We start from the raw sequence: 13,291 nt of genomic DNA on the forward strand, positions 1-13,291 counted from the left end.
GTCCCCTCAGTCAATTTTAAGTGAAGCATATTACATTCTGAAATGTGCGTTCTTTCCTTCAATCAGGTGAGGCTTTGGGAAACACACACACACATACAACAAGTTTCCTAGAGAAGAGAAAAGTTTGCCTCGAGCCTGTAACATAGAAACTCTTGCCTCAGTTTCCAGCTTGCTGAGATACTCCACAGGTTCCAGACTCAGTAGCTCCTGCAATCACGGGAGCCAGGCCTTTGAAACTAACCAACCTGTCTGTCTATCTCTGTCTCTCTTTGTTCCCTCTGCCCTCCCTTCTCCCCACCTTTGGATCTGTTTCTGTGGAAGAACCCTGATTACCACCCCTGCACAGGGATCACCCATGAGCCACATTTACCTGTGGGCACATGGAATTTTTCTGGTTTGGTATTTAAAATATTTTTAGCCAGCATTTAATAGCTAGGAGATTTTACATAAATACCTACATTTCAATGTTCTTGGCTGTGACAAGCTACGTCTGAGTTAGCAGGTCATATGTTTCCCAGTTGGCCAGTTTCCACACTTCCTGTTTTGATTCCCCAGGTCCTCTTCACTCATTTCATCCCTTGCCTAGCCCTGGTTGGCATCAGATTTCCTACCTCTGCTCTCAGGCCTTCCCACCTCTTCTGGGTCCCGAGTAGTCACCGGAGTCATTTACACAGGGACTGGGGAGATGGCCCAGTGGATAAGTACTTGCAGCATAAGCATGAGGAGCTGGGTCTGTATTTCCATTCCTAGCAGCTCACCTGTAATCCCACTGTATGGGCAAAGACAAGGGATCCTGGGGCAAGCTGGCTAGCTAAATTAATTGAATTGGCAAGCTTTGCATTCTAGTGAGAGACCCTGTCTTAGTAAATAGAGAGCAATTGAGGAAGACACCTTATGTCAACTTTTGGCTTCCACAGGCACAGACATGGATAGGAATCCACACAAGCAGAGATGCATAGACACATGCATATACACCATACAGACAGGCAAAAAAAAAAAAAAAAAAAAGTGCCAGGCATGGTGGCGCACACCTTTAATCCCCAGGACTCAGGAAGGTGAAGTAGGAAGATTGTTGTGAAAAAGTCCAGCCTGAGACAACATAGTGAATTCTAGGTTAGCCTAGGCTAGAGCAAAACCCTACCTTGAAAAACAAAACAAAAAACAAAAAACAAAAAAAAAAAAAAAGGAAAAAGTGGGTCACTTATAGTCACCCATAACACAAAGATCCTGAGCCACAGTCCTTACGCCAACATTGGCTCCTCTCCTGGAAACTCATTTCTAGGGCAGGGAGGTCGTTTTACAGGAATCTGAAGAAATGGCCTACTAGAGTTAATAGGAAACTTCCATAAGTCATGTAAATCTAATTGCTTCCATGGAGAAGCTCAGCACAATTGCATAATCAGTGCAGTTCTGCCCTAAGCTGCAATTGTCCCTTAGCTCTGTGCCAAGGGCGTGAGGATACAGGATGCTCTTTCTGTAATAGCTTTCAGACCAGTCTGTAATGGGAGATGGGGATGCCTTTCCATCACATTTTCTGCTTGTGACTGTCACCACTTTTGGAAGAGCCAGACACAGACCCTAGAATCTGAAGGCTTTTCTAAGGTTGTTTTCACAATGGATGTCCTTGGAATTGTATGTTGAGTAGTTTTGAATATTCCAAATTACCGACTCAAAGTTATTTAGAATTTTCTCTGATTTGCCTGCATCATTTTAGTGAACTCATGAATTTATGTGCCGTGATTCACAAAAGGAAAGATGACTTTTTCTGAGAAATCTAGAAGTACCCATTACCTTCACATGACCCTATCTGGAAGAGACCTGTATTGCTCTTGACTCAGTCCCAACAACATATTTTTAAATCATTGCTTGTTGCAAAAACATCAGCTGTGTGTGTACTTAAGCAGAAAAAGAAGCAAGATAGCTTTTTATAGGCAGTCATCTGGGGACAAGGCCCAAGGACAAAAAATGCCACTTTGCCTACCCTGGCATGACTAAAACTCACGTTTGATCCAGTTTCAGCCAATATTGTTTTAAGCAAATCCTCAGCAGCAATGCCTTCTTTCTCAGTCTAGCACACCTGAGTGGGTGGGCCTCTTCTCAGTCAGCTCTCTGAGTCCACAAGCCAATCAGGTCTCTCCCTCACACACCTGAGTCTGGGGACAAGGCACATCCTAATTGGATGCCTGCCCCACATAAAGGGGTCTGCCACCTCTGTAATGGCTCTTTTGGCTACTCCTTCTTCTGGCTGAATCTCCTGGTCCCTGCTTTAGTAAGCTCTTCTCCATTCCCAACATGGCTGGGAGTGGGGAGGGGAATTACTCATTTTGGCTGTCTATCCTGTGTTTTTTTCTACCTGAACACCCATGTGTAAGTTTTTTTTTCTCCCCTTTCCCAGCCTGGGTAATTTCTGCTGGCTTCTTACATGTATCTTGCTTGCTGATGCTTTCTCACATTGTGACGTGTGTGATTTCCCTCTAAGTTCTGGGCCCTTTCCCATCTGATCTTTTAGCTTTTTCTTACACACTACCATATTTCACTTCCCACATTGTGTGCATGTGTTTCTTTTAAATATTTTGACCTGGGCTCCCATATGTGCTCTTTCTGGTTTTTTTTTAGCATTAAAAATGAATTTTAAGGAATAGGGAGATGGCTCAGCAGACAAAGGAGCTCACTTACAAAGCCTGTTGCCTGGGTTTGACTCCCCAGTACCCACATAAGGCCAGACACACAAAGTGATACATACATCTGGAGTTCACATGCAGTAGCAAGAAGCTCTGGTGAGAAAAAGCTATTTTTAAGTTACTGGATATAAAATCAACATTCTGCTTGTCAAAGCAGCACTTTAAACTATCAACACCATATTGTCTCAATCACATTTACCCAGGGAAATGACAGAGAAGTGAACTTCCTTTCAGTTAGAAACTGACACTAACATGTCAACGAATCCCCTAGGAGTGGTTAGAATAACAGATGGCGGGCAGTTCTGTCCACGTGGCAGCTGGCTTCACACAGCAATCTATTCAAAGACTCAGACAGATCCAGAGATGTTGAAGGATGCAGCAAGAGAGCATGCTTGTCCTTCAGGGAAAGCACGCTAAGCTGAGTACAGAGTGGAGCCTTCGCTGTGCTCACCTAATTTTGTGAAACGACATTGTTGAAAATATGCAGGATAAAAGCACAAATTAGGAGCTTTAAAATATGAAATGAAAGAAGTATGAGGGCTGGAGAGAAGGCTTAGTGGTTAAGGTTTTTGCCTGCAAAGCCAAAGGACCCAGGTTCTGTTCCTCAGGACCCACGTAAGCCAGATGCACAAGGTGGCACATGTGTCTGGAGTTCATTTGCAGTGGCTAGAGGTCCTTACACACCCATTCTTTCTCCCTCTCTATCTGGCCCCTCCTCAAATTGATGAATAAAAATAAAATATAAGAAAAGAAATATGAGTACTTGAAATCTGTATTTATTGCTCTTGGAAATAGAAGTATTTGTCAGAAAGGAAAGACTAGGTTTTATGGTACTTTCTGCATTTGAAGGCTTGAGGTTAAATGTTGTAAGCTCCTTGAACATGTGTGGGTCAGGAACAAAAACAAGGATGACACCCTGGTCAGGCTGAGGATGTCCCTGGAGACCCTAGGCCTTGGCCTATTACTTACTCAGAATCCAAGCCTCCCAGAGGCACAGTCCATCTCAGTGCTGGGTGGACAGCTACTGCACCATGGCTTTGCATAAGGCAGGGCTCCAGATGGGCAGAAAAGAAGATTCAGCAAGTGCAAGGCCTGGAATGGCTGAATCAAGAACACTGTGATGAGGGTACCATTTTCCTCACCACTCCTTTTCTTTTTCTTTTTTAAAAAATATTTTATTTATTTATTAATTTGACAGAAAGGAGAGAGAGTGAGAGAGAATGGGTGCTCCAGGGCCTCCAGCCACTGCAAACGAACTCCAGACATGTGTGCCCCCTTATGCATCTGGTTAACGTAGGTCCTGTGGAATCAAACCTGGGTCCTTTGGCTTTGCAGGCAAATACCTTAACTGCTAAGCCACCCCTCCAGCCCTCACCACTCATTTTATATTACATTCTCAATAGGTGGGGAAATAGGCTATCAATAGGCTTGATTGTCAAAGCATATGTCAAAAGTAAACACTTAAAATACATCTATATAAACATTTTGTAGGCTAGGTGTAGTGGGGCATGCCTTTAATTCCAGCACTTGGGAGGTAGAGGTGGGAGGATCTCCGTGAGTTTGAGGCCACCCTGAGACTACATAGTATATGCCCATATATTAACATTACTCTCACTTTTGGATAGAGAAGCTTCTATTTTCAGATGGTGGTGATCACTGTAGTAAATCAAAATCCACCAAAGTGCTGAGAAGTGAGAGTGGAGGGTTCACCACCAATGACACATCTCTATCACCTCCTTCAAGGCTCAGGGACTATTGCAGAAGAGGTGATAGAAAGATTGTAAGAGCCAAAAGAAGGGGATGGATGCTTATAATACTGTCTTCCAGACACACAGTGGCTTAGATATTCATGAACTCATAGTGCTGATGCTACCTATATAAGAATTGCATAATAGGAGAAAAAAAATGATGACATCAAAATAGAAGAGAGACTAGTTGGGAAGAAGGGATTCAGTGGAGGGGGATTTTGGGATGGGAGAAAGGGAAGGATCTGGGAGGGGATTATGAACATAGTATATTGTTTATATTTATGGAAATTGTCAATAAAAAGCTAAAAAAGTAAAAATTATTATAAATTTTATCCAAATCCCAAGCCAAACTTCATTTAATGATGCTTCATGACGCTCCTACCTCTGCCTCCCGAGTGCTGGGATTAAAGGCGTGCGCCACCACTCCCGGCTAACCAAATGGTAATTTTTAAAATCAAACATTCTAGCACAATTCAATTCAAAGATATACTAACTTGTTCTTTTAAATTTTATTTTATTTTATTTACTTGAGAGAGAGTGAGAAGGGGAGGGAACAAGAGGGAGAGCATGAGTTCTTCAGGTCTTCAGCCACTTTAAACAAAACCCAGATGCATACACCACCTTGTGCATCTGGCTTACATGGGTCCTGGGGAATCAAGCATGGGCCCAGCTTTGCAGGCAAATGCCTTAACTGCTAGGCAATCTCTCTGGCCCCAAAGATGTACTAATTTGATACATGGGTGTTTTAGGGATTAAAAAAAAAATGAAAAAAGATGCAACTGCCTTTGCAGCCTGAGTCAAAAACAGGTATTAGACACATACTATGTTGTAAGCATACTGAAAAGAGGCTTGTGTGCCGTCTAAGCATAGGGGAAGAGGATTAATTGTAATAGACGTGGTGAGGAGTGCAATCCAAGGAGGCTGATGAAATAGCAGCTTGGGTGAAATTTAGAGGATGACTAAAGTGAACAAGAAGAAAGTATTTTGAGAAGAGAGAATTCTATTTGAGAAACAGGATTAGAAGAATGGGATTGCTCTGGGGATCAGAAAATCCTGTATGGTGAGAGTTTAAGCAGAAAAAAAAAAAAGTGGGGCAGCAATGCAATTCTAGCTGGAAATGTGAGTTAGGCTGCCCAGGGCTCATGGAGAACTCATCTGTTGAGCAATGAGAAGCCATTGGAAAGGTCTGAGCAGAGGAAAAGTGGCACATTACATTCATGCCAGAAGATGCCCAGTCTATTTAAAAGTGAGAAAAACCATATGGCAGGTGCCAGGACTGGATGCAGGGAAACTGGTTATGATGATTGTGCTGAGTCCTACTTAAACCACAAAAGTGCTGATGATGTCAGGTAAATGCATGCTTCTTTCTTTCTTTCTTCCTTTTTTTCATCTTCTTTTGTTTTCTTCTGCTTTCCACTTACACATAGAAAGACTATCTCAGTATGCTCATATGTCTTGCAGTACCAGACACAATAGCCAAGTCACAGAATCAGTCCAGGTAACCATCAGTGGCTAAATGGATAGAGAAAAACCACGTGGTCATAATGGAGTATCATTGAGTCATAGGGAACAAGCGCCATGCCGTCTGCAGGAAGATGAATGGAGCTGAGGGTTACCAGGTTAAGTGAGTCCAAGTCAGAAGACAAGGTGTCACTTGCTTTGTCTTGTGTGTAGGATTCTTTTTCCTCTTTCTCTTTAATTTTTTTTATTTATTTATGAGAGAGAGAGAGAGAGAGAGAGAGAGAGAGAGAGGCATACACACACACACACACACACACACACACACACACACACACACACACGGAGAGAGAGAGAGAAAACACAGTTGCACCAGAGCTTCCAGGCACTGTAGATGAACAAACTCTAGATGCATGTGCCACCTTGTGCATCTGGCTTATGTGGGTACTGGGGAATCAAACTTAGGTCCTTCGGCAAGCACCTTAACAGCTAAGCCATCTCTCAAGCCCCTCTCTCTTTTTTAACAAAATATTTTATTTCTTTATTAGAGAGAGAGAGAGCAAGAGAGAGAGAGACAGAATGGGTGTGCCAGGGCCTGTAAATAAACTCCAGACACATGTGCCAACTTGTGTATCTAGGGAATAGAACTCGGGTCCTGAGGCTTTGCAGGTAAGTACCTTAACCACTGAGCAATCTCTCCAGCTCTCTCTTTTCTTTTGAAGCAAACTCTCACTAAGTAGCATAGAATGTACTTGGCCTCATAATCCTTGTGCCTTTGCCTTCTGAGGGTTTGGATCTTTCATTTTTTTTTTAATTTTTTTTGATTTATTTTTATTTATTTATTTGAGAGTGACAGACAGAGAAAGAGGCAGAGAGAGAGAGAGAGAATGCGCACGCCAGGGCTTCCAGCTGCTGCAGACGAATTCCAGATGTGTGCGCCCCCTTGTGCATCTGGCTAATGTGGGTCCTGGGGAATCGAGCCTCGAACCGGGGTCCTTAGGCTTCTCAGGCAAGCGCTTAACCGCTAAGCCATCTCTCCAGCCCAGGATCTTTCATTTTTTATGAGAGAGAAAGAAAGAGAGGGAGAGAATTGGCCCACCAGGGCCTCTAACCACTGCAATCAAACCCCAGATGTGTGCGCCACCTTGTGTGCATGTGTGACCTTGTGCATTTGCGTCACTTTGTGCATCTGACTTACATGGGCTGCAAGGCTGCAGGTGGACCCTGTCTAGCTGACCTAATGAAATGCGGCAAGTTGGTGAGAAGGCCCAGGCTAAGGTGGGCTCAGGAAAGACCTCCTCTCTTAGCGAAGATGGACTTCCCAAACCTGTCTCTTTTCCTCATCCAAATAGAGGACTCTGAGAGTCAGGGCAAGCTCAACTCGGCTCATGCCCACAATGAGGAAAAGAAGACAGAAATGGAAAGAATGCCTGGAGAGGCTCCAGGCCACTTCTCACCAGCAAACACTGGCCACATAGCTGTCTGTGCTTTCAAGACTCAGAGAGCCACAGGAACAAACATCCTTTTCATAGAGCTTCATGTAAGTTCAGCTCAATGAAGACTAGATCCATTTTATTCTGAGGGAAAAGAAGTCCTCAAGACAAGCTCAGAGCAAATCATGAACCCAACGCCCTCAGTGAGGGCTGGGAAGCCGCAGGATGCTTGAGCAAAGACAAGTGGCTCCCAGTGCAGACTCCTGGCTTTATTCATCCATGCACAGGAACTCACCTTTGCTAGAATTCTCTTCACGGATAGCCACCTTCTCAGGATTACCATCATGGCGATGAGAATTAGAGCCATGATGCAGGAAAATATGAAAATGTGAGTCCAAGACATTGTGGCGACTTTGGGTTCCATCTGACCCAGGTGAAGGAAAGAAACACAATCTCATTACAGGGCAGCTCAGATGCAGAGCACCAAGCTGGCCTCCTGGGTCACCATGTTAGGCCTTCACACCAGGCACTGCTGAGTGATCCCCCCCACAGTAGCTCTTCACAACTACCTAGTGAGGAAGGCTCTGCTTTGATCTCTATTTTGCTGAGGTACACAGCAAGGCACAGAGAGGCTGAGAAACTTCCCCAAAGTTAGATAGCAAATGACTTAGCTGAGATACAATCCAGACTGTCTGGTCCCAGATGCAATGCTTTCTGCAACTCTATCATCAATCAGTCATGAAGCTTTCTTTTTCCTCTTTTCTCTGTCCTCCCTTCCTCTCCCCACTTCTTTCCTCATTATCAATCTGTTTTCCTCAATCCAGTGGGGGAAAAAAAAATTCTTCAATCATATACCTCTTTCCTCCCTCACTGACAAGCACTCAGGTGCTTAGAATCTGTTATTAGTAATTCAATTTGTTAAGGACTAAAAAGGTCCTCTGGAAAACGTGGAATAGGGACTGCAGAGATGGCTCAGCCATTAAGGTGCTTACCTACAAAGGCTAATGACTAGAGTTTGATGCTCCAGTACTCATGTAAAGCCATATGCATAATCCCAGCACTTGGGAGGCAGAGGTAAGAGGATCACTGTGAGTATGAGATCAGACTGAGACTACATGGTACATTCCAGGTTAGCCTGGGCTACAGTGAGACCTTACCTCAAAAAAAAAAAAAAAAAAAAAGGAGGAGGAGGAGAATATTCAAGGCCAGGCAGGGTGATATGCTGAATCTGATCATTGATGCCTTGGTATAAAGGATTACAACTGACCTCTTGTCACAGTTTGCTTCACTTGCTGGGATGGTCGTCCAATCCAGACACAGTTTGTGGGAGGAATGGGTTTACTTCAAGCTCATAGGTCCAAGGGAAGTTCCATCAATGGTAGAAGAAGCTGGCTCCCTTTCACAGATCCAAGCAGAGACAATCAGCCAGCAAATACCAAAAGGCAGAAAGTACACACCTGCCAGAGCCCACACAGCTCCTTCCATGCCTTTGGAATGGAGTCAGATCATCCCTAAACACACACCTTTGGGCTGTATCCCCAGTGGCACCTCCTCCAGCCAGGTGGCTGGTTTAGTTGAGAAAGGATTAGATACAATTTAGACCACAGCACTTCATTTTAGAGTTAAAAAAAATCTCAGAGATGCTAATAATCCATCTAGAGTGATCACTTCAAAGTAAGTGACAGAGGCAGGGTCTCAGGCCCATATCTGCTTGACTCAGAGCTCAGACCTTACAGGGAGCATCTCCCTCCAAGAGTACTGTGAACATAAATAAGGACCTGTTTGGACAAGCCTTTGAGCAAAACCCACAGTGGTTATACTCTGCTTCTTCACCACTAAGCATATGCTGTGGGCAGCGCTGTGGGTTGGGATATTGTACTTGTTACCACAATAAGAGGGGTCCCTGCCTTTAGGCCTTTGGGAAACCCTTATCCTGTCCAAGTTTCTTCATATTCCCACCCATGTGTGGTGACTCTGTCATCCCTAAAGACTTCCAAAGTTTAATATCCAGCAAGACTTTGCCTTCAGTATTTGTAGTATAAAGTATTTGGAGTATAAAATAATTACCCAAGTTACCTCTGAATCCTCATCAGAGTCAAGTGCCAGTGACATAGAAGATTTCAGTAAAGATTGTTGGACTGAATTGACTGACTCCCATCTAGTCCACTTAGATGATTGTCAGTTACCGTGTGGCAGACTGACGGTCTTTCCTTTAATCCATTTTCCTCCTCCACCCCCAGTGCTAGAGAAGTACTTGGACACAGGGTTTCAGAGACTGCATTTCCAGATCCCTCTGCCTGTACTGAGGTGTGGCTAGTGATGACAACCAAGTTCAGGAATGTGTCCTCTGGATCATGGCTTTCAAACATTGGATATGCCTTCTACCACTCTTTCTACTCTGAAGGTAGACTCATGGATCTGGAAGTGACCTGGCTTGGACAACTCAGCCAGGACAATGGAGAATGTCAGGGTGACAAGGAAATAACCTGGATCATCGAATGACTTTATGAAGCTTAGCTAGTTAGCTGTTCGGAGCATTTTGTATCTCTAAATATTACGTGGTGAGAAATTTCCTTGAGCCTTGTTTGAGTCACTGTATTTTGAGATACCTTCTTCATAGTTGCTCAACCTATACCCTAATATATATTCTTCTAAATTGTTTTATAGTATTGTGGTCTTTAACAGTGATGAGATTGTGTAATAGGAAAAAAAAAATGTCATATCCTTACCACAAGGAAGCCAGGAATCTTGCTGGAGGTGACATATTTTTCTTGGTCCCACCCTTTGTGAGCGATAAGCATATTTCATTTAATCATCACAAGAACATTTTGACATGGCTTCCACTGCTTAGTTTCATTCTGTACCTGAGACTGAGCTCTAGCATGGCCAAGCTGTACATTCCAGCCCAACAGCCAGGAGGTAGCAGAGACAGCATTTGAAATTCAAGTCAGATTTCAGAGCTCATGTTCCTGACTTCTGCCTAGACTCACCTTTAAATATCTAGGGAGGGTTTCCCTTTTATGGTACCCTTGGGGGTCTTTTATTATTATTGCCTGTGCTTTAGTCCAGTTATGCTTTCCTAACGACAAAAAAATTGCAGCGGATAGCTGAGCACAGCCCTGTATTTGAAGGATATAAACTGATGGATTTTCAACTTCTGATCATATTTAGGATGTTTGTCCTTCTATTCTAGAGTCACAGGCCTTCTTACTTGCCCTATACTCTCATTTCTGTGTTTATTTTATTCATTGACCTCCTGAGAAACTTGTGGTGGTTATCAGCAGTCAGCAATGAGTGACTCTTTTTATGAGAAGGAGTAGAAATGGGACAGTCATGAGGGAACTGGACACTGCCTTTGAGAAACAAAAGGAAGGAACCCATGGGAGGACTGTGATGTTGGTAATTTTGACACTGATATTTATGTCACAAATAAGTGAATGTCCACACAAACTGGCAGCTGAGATGAAGAACTTTGAGATTATCTAAGTCTCCAACCATCACTGAAACATTAACTGATGGACCAAGTACTTCTTACATAGCACTCTGCTTTTGCTTTGGTCTTTATATACAAAAGACTGCAATGAACTATGAAAACACATGGAAAATAAACAAGTGATACAAGCTGGTACTGTTATAGGAAAACAAACAAATGGTAAGGAGAATAGGTCTTAGTAAGCAAGATGTGGAAAAGACTTCCTTGTACTCTGGAGTTACATGAACTGCCTTCCTACAAGTTTCCTGCAAAGTTCAACTTAATCACCACTAGAGACTGTATTTTTTTTTTTTGAGGTAGGGTCTTGCTTTAGCATAGGCTGACCTGAAATTTGCTATTTAGTCTCAGGGAGCTCACAGGGATCCTTCTACCTCAGCCTCCCTCCTGAGTGCTGGGATTAAAGGTATGTACCACCATGCTTGGGAGAGACAGAGACAGAAAGAAAGAGAGAGTAAATGGGTGCTCCAGTGCCTCCAGATACATGCACCACTTTGTGCATGTGGCCTTATGTGGGTGCTGGGGAATCACTCGGGTCGTTATGTTTTTCAGGTAAGCTCCTTAACTGCTAAGCCATCTCTCTGGCCCCAAAATATATCTTTTCTTAGTAGCACAGGTAGAATAATAACTCTACCCCTAAAGATGTCTATGCCCTGAATCCTAGACCTAGTGCATTTGTTACTTCACATGGCAGGAGTTTTGAAGATGGGCTGCTTTAAGAATCTTGGAATGGAAGATGGTCCTGAATTCCCCAGGATGGCAGCCCCAAAGAAATTAAAGGTTCAAGAAAAGGCAGAGAGGTAGGGAAAGAGAGGAATGGCAGGTGCAGAGGGTTGGATGATGTGGCTGCTGGCTCTGAAGACACAGGGTGAGCTGACAATCCAAGGAACTGAAGTGACCTGCAGAAGCTGGAAAGGGCAAGAAAACAGAACGGTTCCTGGGACCTTGCAATCCCGCCATACCTTGATCTGAGCCCAGGAAAGTCGCCTTCAGACTTTAGACCTCCAGAAGCATAAGGTTATAAAGTTGGCTTGTTTTAAAACATTAAGGTTTTGGTAATTTGATACACAGGAACAACTAGAAGCAGAGGCTTGATGGGAAAAAAATTACCTATCTCTTATGAAATAATTGTTTTTCTAGATGATAGTTTTTGGTTGGCACATAAATGTTCCTACTTAGCAATAACATGTTGTTTGTTTGCCAAAATGGTTTGAAATTTTCCTGGAGTAAAAACGCCACAAGGATGGGATCTGCTTCCGAAACTGTCCTGCATAGCCAGTCAGGCTCTGAATGATTTTTTGTCTAAGAGATCAATTTTCTTGGAAACACTCCCAACCAATTAACTGGAAGCAAAACAGGAAATATATAACATCCACCCTTCATACGCATGACTTATGACTCTGTGCCCGAATCACACTGGGCATTTTCCATTCCTTCTCCAGACCTATTCTCTACACTTTAACTCCACTCTTGACCTGGGCTGTGGACATTCGTGGAAGACACAGGTCGACTCCATCACTCTCTGACTGCTGGCTGTGTTCAGCCAGTGGAAGTTACCAGGATACTGAGGGCAGGGAAGGAGTGGGGTTGGGATATCATTCGCCATCTTTCTCCCTTGGAGCTCCTGTGTTGGCAACTGCCTTTTGATGGCCAGAGTTCCAATAGTGCTGTCCCCACTGCTGCCTTCTGGGGATTGTAACTTTGCCAACAGTGGCAACCATTCCTTCAGTAGTGGAGTCTCATGCCCGGTGACCCTGCACTGTAGTCCCTCTAGATGCTTTCACAACTTTATTCCACCCTCCTTGAGTGAGTGGCTCATTTAAGTGTGCCATTTGCTTCTTGCCTGAGCTGGTTGATAGAGCTAGGAAACTGGGGGCTGGGGCTTTATGCGCAGCACATGGATGACCTGGTAGAGGTCATCAGGGAACACTGGTGTTTGGCCATGACACTTTGGCCAGAGGTAACCTGTAGCCTGGCAAGTGAGCTCCACCTCATCTGTTCCTGGGAACTGTAGAATGCCAGTATCTGTTTTCTTATAGGAAGCTGGACAAGAGAAGAATAAGAAATAGTCCTTTTATTTTTCTGGTTCCTTTGTACTCAATGCCATGGAAAATAAAATTATTATGATCAATAGTATGTAATAATATTTTTGCATTTAAGATGCTTTCTATGTCCCAGATATTTTACATATAGTGTATGGCTTAATTCTTATAATGCAGCAGTGACGCACTGTTGGCATTCCCAATTGTGGAAGGGTAACTGAAGACAGTTTGGTTGAGTATTAAACTTAGAGTCTCAAAGAGAATGACTTGTAGACCCAATATTTGAATATTGAAAAGTTGCAAACTTAGAGCTCAGCAGTGTGCAAAGCCATTACACTTTGTGGCTCCTTGCAGTACTGTAAATTGTCTCTGCAAATGTAAATTGTCTACTATAAACAACCCTCATAGATCTTTTCTTGCGGGACTAGGTGTATGTAAG

General features: G+C 43.5%; 1 protein-coding gene across 1 annotated transcript in view; it reads right to left on the reverse strand.

Moving 5' to 3' along the window:
- Pdcd1lg2 (programmed cell death 1 ligand 2) overlaps nucleotides 1-13,291 on the reverse strand; it is a 76,260-nt gene that overhangs the window by 11,742 nt on the left and 51,227 nt on the right. Inside the window, 3 exon segments of the mRNA XM_045151766.1 lie at nucleotides 7,616-7,744; nucleotides 12,739-12,773; nucleotides 12,776-12,853. Of these exon segments, the coding sequence (XP_045007701.1) occupies nucleotides 7,616-7,744; nucleotides 12,739-12,773; nucleotides 12,776-12,853 (242 nt within the window).

The sequence above is a fragment of the Jaculus jaculus genome, chromosome 1, assembly GCF_020740685.1.
Source record: "Jaculus jaculus isolate mJacJac1 chromosome 1, mJacJac1.mat.Y.cur, whole genome shotgun sequence".
NCBI classification, from domain to species: domain Eukaryota; kingdom Metazoa; phylum Chordata; class Mammalia; order Rodentia; family Dipodidae; genus Jaculus; species Jaculus jaculus.